Below are 19,839 nucleotides of genomic sequence, written 5' to 3' on the forward strand. Positions count from 1 at the left end.
CCTAAATTGAAATGTACAGTTTGGTGTGTTATGTACTTAGCTATACACTTATATAAAACAAGTGTTTTACCAGTTCCAGGAGGTCCATAAAGTAGTACACCCTAAATTGAAATGTACAGTTTGGTGTGTTATGTACTTAGCTATACACTTATATAAAGTGTTTTACCAGTTCCAGGAGGTCCATAAAGTAGCACACCTAAATTGAAATGTACAGTTTGGTGTGTTATGTACTTAGCTATACACTTATATAAAGTGTTTTACCAGTTCCAGGAGGTCCATAAAGTAGTACACCCTAAATTGAAATGTACAGTTTGGTGTGTTATGTACTTAGCTATACACTTATATAAAGTGTTTTACCAGTTCCAGGAGGTCCATAAAGTAGCACACCCTAAATTGAAATGTACAGTTTGGTGTGTTATGTACTTAGCTATACACTTATATAAAACAAGTGTTTTACCAGTTCCAGGAGGTCCATAAAGTAGTACACCCTAAATTGAAATGTACAGTTTGGTGTGTTATGTACTTAGCTATACACTTATATAAAACTATTTCCTTCATACACTGTCAATATTTAACTTTCATTGTTAAAACATTCTTGCCCAAAGAACAGTTCCACCAAAATTTCAAATTTAAGAACACTATAAAGATATCAGGAAAATTTTGCTATTACTAAAGTGAAAGAGAAAAACTTAAATAGATACAGATTGAGAAATAAGTTGTACTTTTTACAAAGTTTTTACTTACTTTATACAAAATCAATGTAGAATATTAGCTAACTTCACTGCACTCACACATATTATATTTGACCAACAGCAGCTTTAACTGATTTGTTTTATTTTTACCTTTGGTTGTGCAATCCCGAGAGCTTCAAACAGCTCAGGATGTTTGACTGGGAGTTCTATTACTTCTTTAATTTCTTTGATTTGTTTGTCTAATCCTCCAACCATCTCATATGTTGAATCAGGAACTTTTTCTACCATCATAAGGCTGACCAAGGGATCCACCTGTTGTGAATGGAGGAAAACACTTATTATGTCTGATACATCAAACGTTTCAAATCATCTTCAAAAGTAACTTTATGTGTTTTTATCTTGCAAGTTTTCCTCAACAATATGTACACTTTTCTCATAAATATCAAAGAAAATCAAGATTAAGAGAAAATATCACATTTATAAATACACAAAACAAATATCTACTCAAAAATATAATCACTAAGTTAAACTGAAACTGACTTGATAAAAACAAGGTATAAAAAAAGCATTTGCAAATGAAGTAAAGTCCTTTGACTTCAAATGTTTTGTAACATTTTATCACATTGTGTATAGTGAATATCAGTTATTTTACTTTAGATGTTTTATAGAAAGATTAAAAAAAGATAAATATATTCTTGTATTAAAAACCTGCATACAGAAATAACAAATATACAAACTTCAAAGTCCTTTGTATTAGAAATATACTAGGTAAGAAATATGCAAACATCAGAATCCTTTCACATCTAAACCTTTGTGTTTAAAGACAAATACACAAGCACCATTCCCTTTAAATAAGTTCTATACCTTGAAATAACAATCCCTTTCTACAAGAACTTCTATGTACAAGGATAACAACTGATTGGGGTAGGTTTATTTTATATGGCCTTGAAAATCATTAAGTTATATATGCTAGAATTCTCAGTTTATTAAGTGTATATTTATAAAATGTCACAAGCAGCTGATTTCTTGAACATAAAAAAAAAAACACACTTTTGATAAATCATTTATAATAGATTTTGTCTGTGAATTTTGAAACCTTTACCTTTGTATGGTGATTTTCATGTTAAGAATAAAAAAATACTTTTCATTTTATAACTTTTTACATTTCATTTACATAACCTCAAACAGTGGTCATCAACCTAACACCCACAGGTCACCAAGTAACCTGCAACAGCCAAAAGTTTGCTTCATCATTGTAACCAATGAGTACACAATATTCCCTCAGCTCAAATTTCTCTGCTATGTGAGAACATCAAAGATATTAAAGAAAAGATATGGTGACAGAGAATTTTATGAACAATAAACATAAACATTTAAATACATGTACCAGTATTAAGAATTATATGACTATCACTGACCTAACACAATGCTAAATGTTTCAACATATAACTGACCTAAATCAAAACAAGGTTACTGACTACTGGTCTAGAGCCTCTTGAATGATTAAAGTTTTTTAAAGTAAAACTATATTTTATCTATTATTTTCATTATACTAACTTTAACTAATGTAGATGATCAATGTATAGTACAATGAAATTTTGCTTATTATTAAATAAAACAAACAAATTATTCCACACTCAATTACATAAATAGCTGATCCTTGTTCTTCATTTTTTTCTAAGTTTCATGTACCTATCAAATATTCATTGTAAAAATAAATAATACATAAGTCACTAAATCAAAATGTTCAAAAACAAATATAATGCTTTAAACATCACCTTCACTTACAAAACATATCACCACTTATTCTGGACAATCATCATCTCCCAAAATATGATAGCAAGCTTCAAAAACAATATACACTCTTTCTACTATTTATAAACATGTACATGAAATATTAACACATGGTTTTGAAAACTGTCTTGAAATATGGAATCCGAGAGAATTACAGTTCTCAACTCCCCTAGTATAAAAATGCAAATTCTCACTTGTGAGTACATAAATAAAAAATTCCATAAAAAAAATACTGAAGTATTGTATACCAAACAACAAATTAAAACTTCTATAGTAATATTTAATGTTAAGTATGCAACCATACTCTAATAGTTGCAAATTGGCAACAACAGATCACCATGATCACTGAGCCTTGATCTCTCATTTTGCAGAGGTGATTGGGTGAATGTCAAAACTAAAAACCAGGAGTCAGCAACTTCTTGCTTGACTAATAATAGTCAGTCACATAACAAATGATAGTTATCTTCATCCAAAGATCTTGTCAGATTTTTGTATACATAAAAAATTTCCATTTGAAATCACACAAACAAAATTTTAAAACCATTAACAAATACCTTTTACTCATTTAATTTGAATTAACAAAGCCATACAATAAACCCGGAGCCTGTATTATATAATTATTAAACTGATGTGTGTATATATGTGTCTACCCAAATCCAACCAACAGAATATCAAGAAAATGATAAATTTAACTGCAAATAGAAGATATGTTACTTTATATTGATCACAAACTTAACTGAATACAAAGTAGAATACACAAGTAGAAGATACGTTACTTTAGATTGATCACAAATTTAACTAAATACAAGGTAGAATATACAAGTAGAAGATAACGCTACTTTATATTGATCACAAACTTAACTGAATACAAAGTAGAATATACAAGTAGAAGATACATTACTTTACACTGATCACAAACTTAACAAAATACAAAGTAGAATATACAAGTAGAAGATACGTTACTTTAGACTGATCACAAACTTAACTGAATACAAAGTAGAATATACAAGTAGAAGATACGTTACTTTACACTGATCATAAACTTAACTGAATACAAAGTAGAATATACAAGTAGAAGATACGTTACTTTATATTGATCACAAACTTAACTGAATACAAAGTAGAATATACAAGTAGAAGATACGTTACTTTATATTGATCACAAACTTAACTGAATACAAAGTAGAATATACAAGTAGAAGATAACGCTATTTTATATTGATCACAAACTTAACTGAATACAAAGTAGAAGATCGCTACTTTATATTGATCACAAACTTAACTGAATACAAAGTAGAATATACAAGTAGAAGATACGTTACTTTATATTGATCACAAACATAACTGAATACAAAGTAGAAGATACGTTACTTTATATTGATCACAAACTTAACTGAATACAAAGTAGAAGATACGTTACTTCATATTGATCACAAACTTAACTAAATACAAAGTAGAATATACAAGTAGAAGATCGTTACTTTATATTGATCACAAACTTAACTGAATACAAAGTAGAATATACAAGTAGAAGATACGTTACTTTATATTGATCACAAACTTAACTGAATACAAAGTAAAATATACAAGTAGAAGATATGTTACTTTACACTGATCACAAACTTAACTGAATACAAAGTAGAATATACAAGTAGAAGATACGTTACTTTACACTGATCACAAACTTAACTGAATACAAAGTAGAATATACAAGTAGAAGATACGTTACTTTATATTGATCACAAACTTAACTGAATACAAAGTAGAATATACAAGTAGAAGATACGTTACTTTATATTGATCACAAACTTAACTGAATACAAAGTAGAATATACAAGTAGAAGATAATGTTACTTTATATTGATCACAAACTTAACTGAATACAAAGTAGAATATACAAGTAGAAGATACGTTACTTTATATTGATCACAAACTTAACTGAATACAAAGTAGAATATACAAGTAGAAGATCGTTACTTTATATTGATCACAAACTTAACTGAATACAAAGTAGAATATACAAGTAGAAGATATGTTACTTTATATTGATCACAAACTTAACTGAATACAAAGTAGAATATACAAGTAGAAGATAATGTTACTTTATATTGATCACAAACTTAACTGAATACAAAGTAGAATATACAAGTAGAAGATGAATACGTTACTTTATATTGATCACAAACTTAACTGAATACAAAGTAGAATATACAAGTAGAAGATAATGTTACTTTATATTGATCACAAACTTAACTGAATACAAAGTAGAATATACAAGAAGATAGAAGATAACGTTACTTTATACTGACCACAAACTTAACTAAATACAAAGTAGAATATACAAGTAGAAGATAATGCTACTTTATATTGATCACAAACTTAACTGAATACAAAGTAGAATATACAAGTAGAAGATAATGTTACTTTACACTGACCACAAACTTAACTAAATACAAAGTAGAATATACAAGTAGAAGATACGCTACTTTATATTGATCACAAACTTAACTGAATACAAAGTAGAATATACAAGTAGAAGATCGTTACTTTATATTGATCACAAACTTAACTGAATACAAAGTAGAAGATAATGCGTTACTTTATATTGATCACAAACTTAACTGAATACAAAGTAGAATATACAAGTAGAAGATCGTTACTTTATATTGATCACAAACTTAACTGAATACAAAGTAGAATATACAAGTAGAAGATACGTTACTTTATATTGATCACAAACTTAACTGAATACAAGTAGAATATACAAGTAGAAGATACGTTACTTTATATTGATCACAAACTTAACTGAATACAAAGTAGAATATACAAGATACGAAGATACGTTACTTTACACTGACCACAAACTTAACTAAATACAAAGTAGAATATACAAGTAGAAGATAATGTTACTTTATATTGATCACAAACTTAACTGAATACAAAGTAGAATATACAAGTAGAAGATACGTTACTTTATATTGATCACAAACTTAACTGAATACAAAGTAGAATATACAAGTAGAAGATACGTTACTTTATATTGATCACAAACTTAACTGAATACAAAGTAGAATATACAAGTAGAAGATACGTTACTTTATATTGATCACAAACATAACTGAATACAAAGTAGAATATACAAGTAGAAGATACGTTACTTTATATTGATCACAAACTTAACTGAATACAAAAAGAGAAGAGATATACGTTACTTTATATTGATCACAAACTTAACTGAATACAAAGTAGAATATACAAGTAGAAGATCGTTACTTTATATTGATCACAAACTTAACTGAATACAAAGTAGAATATACAAGTAGAAGATACGTTACTTTATATTGATCACAAACTTAACTGAATACAAAGTAGAATATACAAGTAGAAGATACGTTACTTTATATTGATCACAAACTTAACTGAATACAAAGTAGAATATACAAGAAGATACGAAGATACGTTACTTTACACTGACCACAAACTTAACTAAATACAAAGTAGAATATACAAGTAGAAGATACGTTACTTTATATTGATCACAAACTTAACTGAATACAAAGTAGAATATACAAGTAGAAGATACGTTACTTTATATTGATCACAAACTTAACTGAATACAAAGTAGAATATACAAGTAGAAGATACGTTACTTTATATTGATCACAAACTTAACTGAATACAAGTAGAATATACAAGTAGAAGATACGTTACTTTATATTGATCACAAACTTAACTGAATACAAAGTAGAATATACAAGAAGATCTAGAAGATAATGCTACTTTACACTGACCACAAACTTAACTAAATACAAAGTAGAATATACAAGTAGAAGATAACGTTACTTTATATTGATCACAAACTTAACTGAATACAAAGTAGAATATACAAGTAGAAGATAACGTTACTTTATATTGATCACAAACTTAACTGAATACAAAGTAGAATATACAAGTAGAGATACGTTACTTTATATTGATCACAAACATAACTGAATACAAAGTAAAATATACAAGTAGAAGATACGTTACTTTATATTGATCACAAACTTAACTGAATACAAAGTAGAATATACAAGTAGAAGATACGTTACTTTATATTGATCACAAACTTAACTGAATACAAAGTAGAATATACAAGTAGAAGATACGTTACTTTATATTGATCACAAACTTAACTGAATACAAAGTAGAATATACAAGTAGAAGATAACGTTACTTTATATTGATCACAAACTTAACTGAATACAAAGTAGAATATACAAGTAGAAGATACGTTACTTTATATTGATCACAAACATAACTGAATACAAAGTAGAATATACAAGTAGAAGATACGTTACTTTATATTGATCACAAACTTAACTGAATACAAAGTAGAAGATACGTTACTTTATATTGATCACAAACTTAACTGAATACAAAGTAGAATATACAAGTAGAAGATACGTTACTTTATATTGATCACAAACTTAACTGAATACAAAGTAGAATATACAAGTAGAAGATAATGTTACTTTATATTGATCACAAACTTAACTGAATACAAAGTAGAATATACAAGTAGAAGATACGTTACTTTATATTGATCACAAACTTAACTGAATACAAAGTAGAATATACAAGAAGATACGAAGATACGTTACTTTACACTGACCACAAACTTAACTGAATACAAAGTAGAATATACAAGTAGAAGATACGTTACTTTATATTGATCACAAACTTAACTGAATACAAAGTAGAATATACAAGTAGAAGATACGTTACTTTATATTGATCACAAACTTAACTGAATACAAAGTAGAATATACAAGTAGAAGATACGTTACTTTATATTGATCACAAACTTAACTGAATACAAGTAGAATATACAAGTAGAAGATACGTTACTTTATATTGATCACAAACTTAACTGAATACAAAGTAGAATATACAAGAAGATACGAAGATACGTTACTTTACACTGACCACAAACTTAACTAAATACAAAGTAGAATATACAAGTAGAAGATACGTTACTTTATATTGATCACAAACTTAACTGAATACAAAGTAGAATATACAAGTAGAAGATACGTTACTTTATATTGATCACAAACATAACTGAATACAAAGTAGAATATACAAGTAGAAGATACGTTACTTTATATTGATCACAAACTTAACTGAATACAAAGTAGAATATACAAGTAGAAGATACATTACTTTATATTGATCACAAACTTAACTGAATACAAAGTAGAATATACAAGTAGAAGATACGTTACTTTATATTGATCACAAACTTAACTGAATACAAAGTAGAATATACAAGTAGAAGATACGTTACTTTATATTGATCACAAACTTAACTGAATACAAAGTAGAATATACAAGTAGAAGATACGTTACTTTACACTGACCACAAATTTAACTAAATACAAAGTAGAATATACAAGTAGAAGATACATTAGTTTGCATTGATCACAAAACTAACTGAATGCAAAATCTATCCTTTATTTTAATAGGTAAATATATACATTCATAATTAATTTTTAACATTTGGTTTTTGACAGTTTTCAGTTCATTTATCAATATAATATAAATTCATGCATAAGGGTTTAAAGAAGAAATATTTTAAGGTTACCATTTTGTTTCACCTTGTCACATGTTTCACACAAATATCTCAGGTTACCAAGCAGAGCAATATTTTATTATCATTGTTCCAATGAGATGGTCATGTGGTGTTAAAGGCCAACTTTCATTCACAATTATTAATTGTTTTTCATTAGTTTTTAAATTCATAATCCAAATTACAATTTAAATCAACAAATGTTCAATTGTGTATCTTTTTTTTTTCACTATTTCAAAATTAGCAAAACTACCTGTTTGAAAGTTAACAACAGGATCTGTAATGAGGTTGGGAAAATTTAAACATGTGTCAGTAACTAAAGGGCACTGTATTATGAAACTGTGTACTTGACTTTGTAATTATCTCCAGATTGTGTTTACACTACCTTGACAATTAGTCCTTTGTATGAGAAACTTTGTACATCAGAATAACATATGAACACAATAGTCATGTTAGAAGCATAATACAGAAGTATAACAAATACACAATAACCTGCCCTTTTACTTCAAAAGATTTTTATACAAACATTGAAATGGATTAATATAATTGACTTCAATTATGTTTTGTGTATCTGGATAAGAAATATCAATCTCAATGAAGATGATTTTGAGGTCTCATATAATCATCCAACACTACACAGAAGATAGCACTGTTTTTTGATATGACTACTTCACATTGCACAAAACGTTTGAACACTTTGACAAACACTACATTAAAGTTAACTATTGCATAATACTTTAATCATACAAGACAAATTCAGATAAAGGGCATAAGATCCTTAGAACAAGATTCCTGTTTCAATACAAAGAGTCTATCTGTGTTTTAAAATATCTTATCTTGGAAGTTTATTACCTTATTTGGTAAAATCTTATGAAGCGTGTAGCTGTCATTGCGGAGAGCTACCCTACAATTCGGTGTAACATCACTGATGTCTATGTTCTTATCTATATCCACCACAAATTTGCCTTCAGGGTGAACCTGTACAGAACAATCAGCAATTACAGCATAAGATTATGCTAATTTATAAATTTCAGAAATATAAAGGTTACCAGTGTCAAATTTCTAATTGTGCTTTCTCTATAACGTCAATATTAGTTTAACAAAAATACCACTTCTTTCATTTACATTCATCATGAACAAATATAAATCTACATTTTCATGTGTTTTTCATATAAATCTAAAGAATAATATTTATAACAATTTACTCTTGGAGATTGAACCCCAAGCAAGAAAGTTCTCATTCAGCTTTATAAAATACATTACTACACACCTTTAAAGTTTCACCAAAAAAATCATATTTGTATACTTTAGCTCAATGATAAGCATTATACATCTCTAAAACAAACCTTCTGCCAAGTTGTAATGTTTTATATACATAAACTGGATAAAACTGAACTAAATTATTGCATTCAGTTTAATTTCAAGTTAATCTGTCAAGAAGAGAAGTAGATTGGTTTATATCTGTCAATGTTACATGAAGGTATGAATACACATTCAATTAAGGAGGCACTGTGATTACCAGGTGCATTAACATTTTGTCTTACCTAAAATAGTATCCAGGCAAGTGAAAAAAAAAACAATGGAAGAGATCCCCAAAGTATAAGAAGTGATTCAAAACAATGAAGCTCAAACAAGACAAACAAGGACCATCTCTACAGAATAAAAAACTCCAGATCTGAAAGGTTAAGATAATCACAGGTAAGTATGAAGTCAGAACAAAAAGATATTGGTATGAAAAAAAAGATCAAATTGAAGGATTAGAAGATAGTCTGAAAAAGGCTACTGCAATAATGAACCCTGAGATTCAACAAAATATAACTTATGGAAGAGAAAAATAACACACCTACATAAACAATGGCTGAAAAATAACACACACCTACATAAACAATGGCTGAAAAATAACACACACCTACATAAACAATGGCTGAAAAATAACACACACCTACATAAACAATGGCTGAAAAATAACACACACCTACATAAACAATGGCTGAAAAATAACACACACCTACATAAACAATGGCTGAAAAATAACACACACCTACATAAACAATGGCTGAAAAATAACACACCTACATAAACAATGGCTGAAAAATAACACACACCTGTATAAACAATGACTGAAAAATAACACACCTACATAAACAATGGCTGAAAAATAACACACACCTGTATAAACAATACAGAAAGGGCTGAAAGCTGGGCCACTTGTTCCCCATTTATCAATAAAGAATCAAAAGAAAAAGCAGTTGATGAGAACAGCAGGAGAAACCCACTAAACGATAAGGCACATGCAGGAGAATCAGAAGAAACCCACTAAAAGATATGACATGCTCAGGAGAATCAAGAGAAACTCACTAAAAGATAAGACAAACTCAGGAGAATCAGGAGAAACCCACTAAAAGATAAGACACACTCAGGAGAATCAGGAGAAACCCACTAAAAGACAAGGCACACTCAGGAGAATCAGAAGAAACACACTAAAAGATAAGACACACTCAGGAGAATCAGGAGAAACCCACTAAAAGATAAGACACACTCAGGAGAATCAGGAGAAACCCACTAAAAGACAAGGCACACTCAGGAGAATCAGGAGAAACACACTAAAAGATAAGGCACACTCAGGAGAATCAGGAGAAACACACTAAAAGATAAGGCACACTCAGGTGAGGCAACAGAATCATAAATCCTGGATCTGAGTTAAGAATGAAATTAACCTGGTATACAAAGACTAACATCACTGTCAGTATCTCCAGTTACCACTAACACAGATAAAAAAGTTAATCTTATTCACAAAATATTTGTTTTGAAACAAGGTCTTGTAAGTCCATGATGCATAGGCCTTTTTAATTCTCAAATTGACAAAAGTTGAGATTAACTATTGAAGCCTGAACAGTGGATTAATAATGAGGGAGAACAGTGCTGCCAAAAAAACAAGATACTGGAATAAATATCACAATTTATCTTAATATGATTAAGGAAAGTTAAATTAGTGCAAGAAATTAAAACAAAGATTTGGATCAGAAGTTGTAACTGAAATTCTTAAAGTTTTGTATCTTTTTGTTATAAAATCTTTCATTTTGAAATAGAACTAAATGTTTCAAATATCAAGCAGAATAATTTTATAATGTGTGATGTCAAAATCACATCTGAAGCCAAGCAGTGCCAAAGAAAGAATGAGGTGCTCTTGGGGTCTACCGACAGTATAGTCCAGTGCTTATTACATCATAGGGTATCACAATGCACATTAATATGTACAAATTAATATCTATATGTTTTATAAAGAAGCAAGTAGCATTTCAGAAAGTATTATGTCATACTCAGTGTTTCAACTGTTGTAAGGCTTTAAATATTACTAACTTTCAACTGTGGGAACATAAATGTCTTTGTAATTTGGTACTAGATATTGGAGAGCCACTTTTTTCAGTATACTCAATAGATGCAATAAAACTTACAATGTCATACATGACAATAAATACATACATTGTCATAAAATTTTTATCCTGAGAACCATTTTTATTTCAATACACACAATCCTAAAGCCTTTAGTTCTGCTTACTTTGACTAAAACTTTCTTTTTGTCCATAGGTTTCACCACTTCACCAACATATGAACCTTGTTCTTGTAGTAACTGCAACTCCTCGAAGCATTCTCACTGTTGAACAAACATGTTAACTTTTAAGTTTAGATATTTTCTAAATGTATTTATCAGAACAATTTAATACTTAAGTAAACATGTTTATCACATTAATATATACATATATATAGATATAATATCATGAAAGGTGTGTTACAACCAAAAAGTACACAATTTGCACAGATAGGTATTATAAAATCAAATAGCAAAACTAAACAGCAAAAATACTCAATTCAAACAAACAGGATTTTACTGGAATTTACAACATTTTCCTTATGGTAAAATAAATCTTTTATTAGAAAATCTAACATATCATTCAAGTCATTTGTACATAAATGAAGTACCAGAATATTATCATATGAGCAGTAACTGTAAATATGGTCATTAATTTGTTACAGAAGACTTTACATAAGATCAGGATATTTTTGTAACTAGGAAAAGCACAGGCAGCTTGGCACTAATGCTACACGATTAAACATGGTGTTAATAACATCTCGAGGTATCCTAAACTGAATGATCTTGTTTCAAAAGAATTTTAACAGTACATGAAACACCATCCAGAAGCATCCACACACGTTCAATGGGAGTGAAATCTAGCTGGTCTACAGAAAACTCCTCTGGGATCAGTTCCCTTTTCTTTAAAGAATGTCAACCAACATACAGTAAGGGAACACTAATCATAAATTAAACTGAAGATATCTAAATCAGCATATGGCAGTACAGAGAATCACAGGATAATGTGTGGTATTGTTGGTACCATTCAACGGAATGTAGAAATCAGAATATTTATCAATGTTTATTCTTGTCTTCACTAAAGCCATATGCTTTACACTTCTATAAGAAATGGATTTAACTGTGGTTCCAGACTGTTCAATAGTAAGCATACAGCTGTTATCTGTGAGTCAAATGACCAAAGAAAGCGAGTTTTGAAATTCACAACCTAAATTTTGATTTCACTTCTTACTTTTCCCACAGCAATATTTGAGTAATTTCAGCTTCACTGGTCATCTGTGATGGAGATAAACAATATAATTACATCAATTTATACTCTTCCCAACTAAGCATGCATAATGAAGCCATCAGGCAATTACGTGTCAGTTGTTACTGAACATTTCTTTCAAAACAAAGAAAAAGGTTGACTGTATGTTGTACTGATGCACATAGTTAGATTAATTATTATCAACAGCACCCAGAAAAGAGATATAATGGTGATTCAGAAAGGTGTCTGATATAACTGATTTTAAGCCACCATTTAAATCAGATTTACATACTGCTTCTCAAGATATTCTTTATTATTCATTTGATCATAATACCTCTAGCAAATTTGTTAAATGTAAAATCTTTGGAAAAATCAATATCAAATCCTGTCTAGAAATAAAAGTTGATGAAAAATTAGTGAATACAAATTACATTCCAAATAAAAATGTTTTTAAATAACAAAAATCAATAACACAGACTTTCAAATTTCAACTTAATAAAAGTTATCTTGGTTTTTTCTAAAATGTAAGGTTTTTTTTTTAAACCTGGGAAGTTAAAAATTTCACTTAGATCAAATAACTATTTCATTTATCACAATAAACATTTTTATTACTGTGTCTGTTAACAAAAATACAGACAGACTAAAGAAAAAGGGAAGATCACTGATGTCAAATGAAAGATGCATCTTCATTCATCCTGATCTGCTTGTTTGTTGTTTTTGTAAAATCTATATCTTTCAGTCACAAACTTGTGTTGGGATCTTTTATATATTGTTATTTCTGAAGCATCTTGGTTCAATAATCAGTCATCATGCTGACATTCCATCTCCTCTCCATTTCCCTGATGTATTCATAAAATGTTTCCTCTTCTTCATTGATGGCACAAATGTTTTTTTTAAAAAACATCTACAATACATAGATGCAATAAATGAACTTCAAGCTTATATTACAATCCAACTCTTTGAATTTATCAAGCATCTTATTGACAGTGCTTTTTTAACTTGGATCCTTGTTGTTTCCTAAACATTTCTCAATAGCATCTTTAAAGACAATTCATATTTTTTCCATCTTTCCTTATTGTCCTTTCAAACTGTTGATTCAAAGTCTAAGGCCTTTACAAGGCTTTACATGTAATTTAATACATGTATTAGTTACACTCCTAATGTAACTAGGAGTACATTGTGAGTACATGTAAGTCACAATTTAAATATATATTTAAACGAGATTCCCACTGTCTCTATCTACTATCTAGCGAAACCACAGCCAAGGGAACGGGCTTGGAGAAATCAGATTGATTAATTTCAATAAGATATTTGCTGCTACTAAAGTGAACTATTTACACAAATAATAACTTAAGATCTTTCTTGAGTTTCGGGTCCAGCCTCCACATCTCTTTGCTCTTCATTAGTTTGAATAAGGTTAAACGTGCTTGATGACTTTGCCATAAATTGTATCAATTTATCCAGTTACAGATGGAGTACTGTGACTTGCATCAGTACTACAGATGGAGTACTGATGACTTGCATCAGTACCATCAAGGTTCATAAAACTCTTCATCAAACCAAGTTCTATATGCAGTGGAAGTAATAAAACTTTTTTTGTATTAATCATACCTTGGCATTCAATGCTTTTCAATCGTAGTATCAAGATGATGTGTGGCCATTTCTTCTTTATCCAGCGTTCATTTTGTGCTCTGCTGTCCCATTCACATAAAAAAAATGACATTTTGTATAACCAGATGGTTTACTCAACAACATACAAAAACTATTAAATCTCCAAAACGTAGCCAACTATTTTCTTTGTATTTGACCATATTAAGAAGTTCGAAATTTTTGGATGTCTCCTTAAAGATGGATACATGTTACCACTGCAAAGTAGAACAACTTTCAAATTTATTTTGGAGAAATCAATGAACAGTTGCCAATCCTTGGTAGCTACTATCAGTGGAATTAATTCAGCAATGTTGTTACAATAAACCAATGACTACTCTTGCATAAAGTATGATATAAACTCTTTCTTACAATTTCTGTAAAATGATACCTCTGGAGAAAGTAAGTTCTAAACTCAAAGCATGAACCACAAAATCTTTTAAACAATCCTTTGACAAGACCAAATCTCCAATCAAATTGTTAAGTTCACCTTTCATGCACATTTGTGGTTCACCATGTTTCAGGTTGAAAACAATCTATCTATTTATATTGACATCAAAATCAGGTGAAACTGTATCAAGTCCAATGGAATAGGTACAGGTGCATCAGGTCCATCAGCAACAGGTCTTAGAGCAGAATGAAGTTTCAGATAAGCAATTTCCATTTTATTTTGAGTATTATAGTCCTATAAATTATATGAGCAAAAATAGCAGTTATCTCCATAGTTTCCAGGCTAATATTTTTTCTTTCTTTTAGTCCATTGTCTCAACTCTTCAATGCAAATGCTTCAACTTTCTGCAGAGCATATGATTTGCTGGGGTCTTCAAAATGCCCAACATGCCAGCTGATAAATTCTATTTTTATTCATTTATAAATGACAGTGTTTAACTTGCAAGTACAAACATATGATTCATTTTCAGAGTAGATACTTGATATTTACCACAAATGAGAACTGACAGAAACTAACAAATATTGTTCATGTCCAAGTAACAGTACCATTAACTTGGAAGTTCTTGATGACAAGAAACCTACTTGAATTAAAAATGTATCATGTATAAATGGCTGGTATGGGTTAACACTTCAACTGATAACCACAGAATGTTTCAACCTTCCTAGGTCATCTTTAGGTTAACATTAGCTTGAAAGTTGTTTTAAATTCTGCTCATGATGCTTTGAGACACTTGTTTCCAATTCATAAAAGTCTGCTGTGACTGTCCATCTACCATTTGTTCAATGGCTTTCCATGAGTGAAATATGAAAAATGTCTCCTTTGAGTTCCAGCTGTTGTTCAAAAATAATTTAAAGCACTAAATTTTGATTCACCTAAGTGAGACAAATAAAAAGAATGTGAGACTACAAAAGACAGAATCAGCTGAATAAACCAGCTGTTAGCAATACATTTCATATGACTGATCAGCAGACTTCTTGTTTCTATAACAATGAATTGAAGATGATTAACCCCATCACTACGGGGTTGGTATAAAATAAATGATTACGTTTACACATTTGCACTACAACATTTGATACAGCACGTGTATATTTTAGTACAGATTACACATATTTTGTATGCAAAAAAAAATTATTTTGTTTTGTGAAATATTTTTACTAAAGATCTGTTTGTGAAAATTGTTTGTTTCGTTACTAATCTGAGTGCAAAGAGATTTCACATTATGGTTAAAAAAAAACTATTCTTCACCCCAAAAATCTCAAATATTATTTGCATAATCTCTAAAACCTCACAAATACATTTCAAATGTCTGTTTCCAGTAAGACTATATTTCATGTTATTTCCTACACTCTAACAATGTGGGGTCTGTCACTTGTCAAACTCTAATAACCTTCATAATCATAATAAAAAAAATTAGGAAATAAATATTTTTTCATTCTAGAATAATCACATATTATAACATGAAAATACAAATGTTTCGTCTAAGTCTCATAACACTATATCTTTACATATACATTTATTATTTTTTATTATACTGACCTACCCAGTTGTGCCTAGCTAACATAATTTATACTGATGAGGTTCACATGCACTCATTACATATCCAGTAACATGAAACTGACCTTTAGTCTTCCCTGTTTTAGTGGACTAGTATTTTATAATATACAGTTATACTTCAATTATTATACATTATGTACATGTACAAAGATTACCACTGTTTAGAAATAAATTATTATACATATTTTTATTAAAATATAGTATCATACATCAAGAATTAAATCAAACAATTATCTCTTTCTGCTGTGACCTTTGTACTCGTTGCTGGACGCATGTTGCTCAGCCTTTTAAAATGTTATATGTGGAGAATATCAAAAAATTGTTTAGATCTTATATATATACACGAGCTCTGATTAAAACGTTCTAAGACTTCTGTTAGATATCAGTACAGAGGCAGTGAGTTTCACAGAGATGTGTACAAAGTACAAATAGTGATCTACCCCACAAATAAGCCATTTCTTCAGATCTTATACCCATGTTGTGAAAAACATGCTCAAAGACAGACATATCTCTTGCCCCTGTTGTAATAAAAATGAACAGAAAAGAAGAGCAACGTATTTACATCAAGTTTCATGTGAAAAATGGTAAAGGAGGAACAGAAATCCTTGAAATTTTAAGAACTGCATTTGGTGATGACTGCTTTAGTGAGGCTGTCATTTATCATAGGATAAAATTCTTCCAAGATCACCAGGAATTGGCTAAAGATGACCCAAGTTCTAGGCGACCATTGACATCATCCACTGATGAAACAGCCGCTAAGGAAAAATAAAAAAATTCAAAGTGCTCAACTATTAACTGTCTGTGAAATTGTTGATGAACTGGACATTTCCTTTGGATCATGTCAGGTGAGAACGGTCACTGGTTTCTTCTTCATGACAACATGCCTTCACACACAGCTGTCTCTGTTCAAGAATTTTTGGCATAAAAAAAAAACATTCCTACAATACCACACTATTCAGTATCCTCCTGATCTTGCCCCATGTGATTTTTCTCTCTTCCCAAATATCGAAATTAAGTTGAAAGAGATTTGATAACCTTCCAACTATCCATAAAATTGTGAAAGCAAAACTTAGTTGCATAAAAGTTGAAAACTTCCAGCATTGCTTCTGAAAATGGCAGGAACATTGGAACAAGTGTTGATTCTTTGTAAAGCATATAATACTGATGAATGAATGTTATTCTTTGGAATAAAAGTGAAGTCTTGGAACTTTTTTATCACACCTTGTGTATATATATAATAACCATACATTTTTCAAGCCATAAACCAAAACACATTAAAATGAAATAAAATATGCTGCATATTTAAATAAAAGGATCCTAGGGTACAAGCTACAACATGAGATCATAAAATATATCCCAGGTTTTGAAGGTGACTACAAAAGTAGAGCCACATTACAGTGTGAATACATAATCCATCAGTCTAAACCTCCAATTCGCTAGTCTCACATAAAAAAATTAAAACTTAGAAGAGCAAAATGTAGGTACTTAAGTCCCCATCTATATCATCCTTCACTGCAGACAGTTGTGGGAAGGTGACTGCTCTCCCAAATTAAAATAAGAAAAAGATAAATGTAGAAAGATGAAAATAACAAAAATAAAAAATGAAAATAAGGTACTCTCCACCTCAAGCATCTTCTCCTTTTTTGTGGCTTATTTTCAAAGTGAAATTGTGTTAACATGCATAGAAAGAATCAGCTGGTGCACCCTAATTGTGGAAGGTTGGTGCATGCTTGTTTGTATGCTATCAGGCAGCTGCTTCAATGTGAGAATAGGTAGAAAATAAAGGCCAGCAGCTGTACTAATCAGGAAGAGTAAGATATCATGTCAGAAGTACTGTTTTATTTAATAACCTCTGATATCCCATTCCACATCACAATGTAAGAAACAGAATACATCTTTCTTCTGTTACATCTTTTGAGATATTTTAATTGAGTACAAACAGAAAACTATTTTGTATACAGTTTAATACATATTAACAAATTGATTGTCTTTCAATTGTTTACAAATTACAATTTCAAATTACAGTAATTTATTACTATTATCAACTGAACAAGGTCACTATTACATCTCTTTGTTTTTCTAACATTTCAGGGTACCAGGTTGAATGACCTTGCGTAAAGGTCAAAATTTATATCCAGCATGAATAATTAATATATATTAATATTAGCGTGAATTCTGTTTAGAAAATGGAATACAATATAGGTTACACAATATTACTGTTCAAACAAAAGATGTTTGTAAATAAACTACTTGAGAAACTGCAAAATATACAGCATATTATACCTGAAAATGTCTGCTTCAAAAAACATTAAAATCAATATAATAATGACATAAACAGCTTACCTTTAGCATTAAGCTCATTTCGTTGTGCTTGAAGTCTTCGAAGATTCTGAGTTTTATCAGCCACAGTTAACTAATTAAAAACAGAAAAAAAAAATTGAAAGATTTGGAAAAAACAGTTTAAAAAAAATAACAGCCCCTAGCAGCAGTTTGAAAAAAATCAAAATTGATAAATCAATTTGTTTATTTTTCAAAAGTAACAAAAATATATCAGTTTTACCATTAATTCTTCTTAAATTGTAATGAAAGTCATTTAAGCATTTATACATGCTGGAAACAAATTTATAGTTGAATTTCTTTTTAAGTGCTAATACTTAAATTTACAGAATTTGAAATGTATATAGAAATTTAAAAACAACATAAATTAGATCATCTTATCAAAGGTTCAGCCCCAACCAACAAATATATGTGTGACATTTTTCAGATACACAAACTTAAGGACTTTACATTTGTTTAATACTAGCTCTAATTAAATAATACTATTTTGAAACTTCATAACAACTGACACAAATTTACATTGTGTTGTCTATTTATTTCAACTATTGTTTTTATCCTACAGCTTCCTATTACTCAAGCATATTTCCTTTGTCAATTTGTCTTTTGAAGTTACAAATCTGAAGAAGTTGCTTAACTACCCTATACCCAGCTTTCATATATTTTTAAAACCCTTTTACCTGTAAATGTAGCTCTCAAAATATTGTATTTTAGTATCTTTCCTTTGTGTTGGTTTGTCTTACTCACACATTCACTGTCAACACAATAACTGTGTGACAGCTGAAATCATACAGCATGACTCACAGTAACAAGAGAAGCATGTAGACAACACAATGTAACAACTGAAACACTCATTATTGACACTGTGAAGATTGATGTACACACATTAGTACTCCAACTACAACTAGGCCACATAACACTAATCACTGTACAAGGTGTCAGACTATACAACACTACTAAATACAACTGAGACTACACAACACTATTCACAGAGCAGAAAGAGATACACAAAATTACTTACAGTACAATAACTGGGATTTACAAGATGCTACTCAAAACATATTTGAAACTTACATGTGCCATATTATTCACACTGTAACAACATAAATACAGAGGGAAAAGAATTACCATGACAGCCAT

General features: G+C 29.7%; 1 protein-coding gene across 2 annotated transcripts in view; it reads right to left on the reverse strand.

The window, feature by feature from the left end:
* Window positions 1–19,839, reverse strand: part of LOC143251916 (26S proteasome regulatory subunit 8) — a 291,595-nt gene that overhangs the window by 251,510 nt on the left and 20,246 nt on the right. For both annotated transcript variants that reach the window (XM_076503279.1, XM_076503280.1), the window contains exon 3: window positions 18,709–18,778. In XM_076503279.1, coding sequence (XP_076359394.1) covers window positions 18,709–18,778 — 70 coding nt within the window. The remainder of the gene's footprint in view (window positions 1–18,708; window positions 18,779–19,839) is intronic.

The sequence above is a fragment of the Tachypleus tridentatus genome, chromosome 6, assembly GCF_004210375.1.
Source record: "Tachypleus tridentatus isolate NWPU-2018 chromosome 6, ASM421037v1, whole genome shotgun sequence".
NCBI lineage: Eukaryota > Metazoa > Arthropoda > Merostomata > Xiphosura > Limulidae > Tachypleus > Tachypleus tridentatus.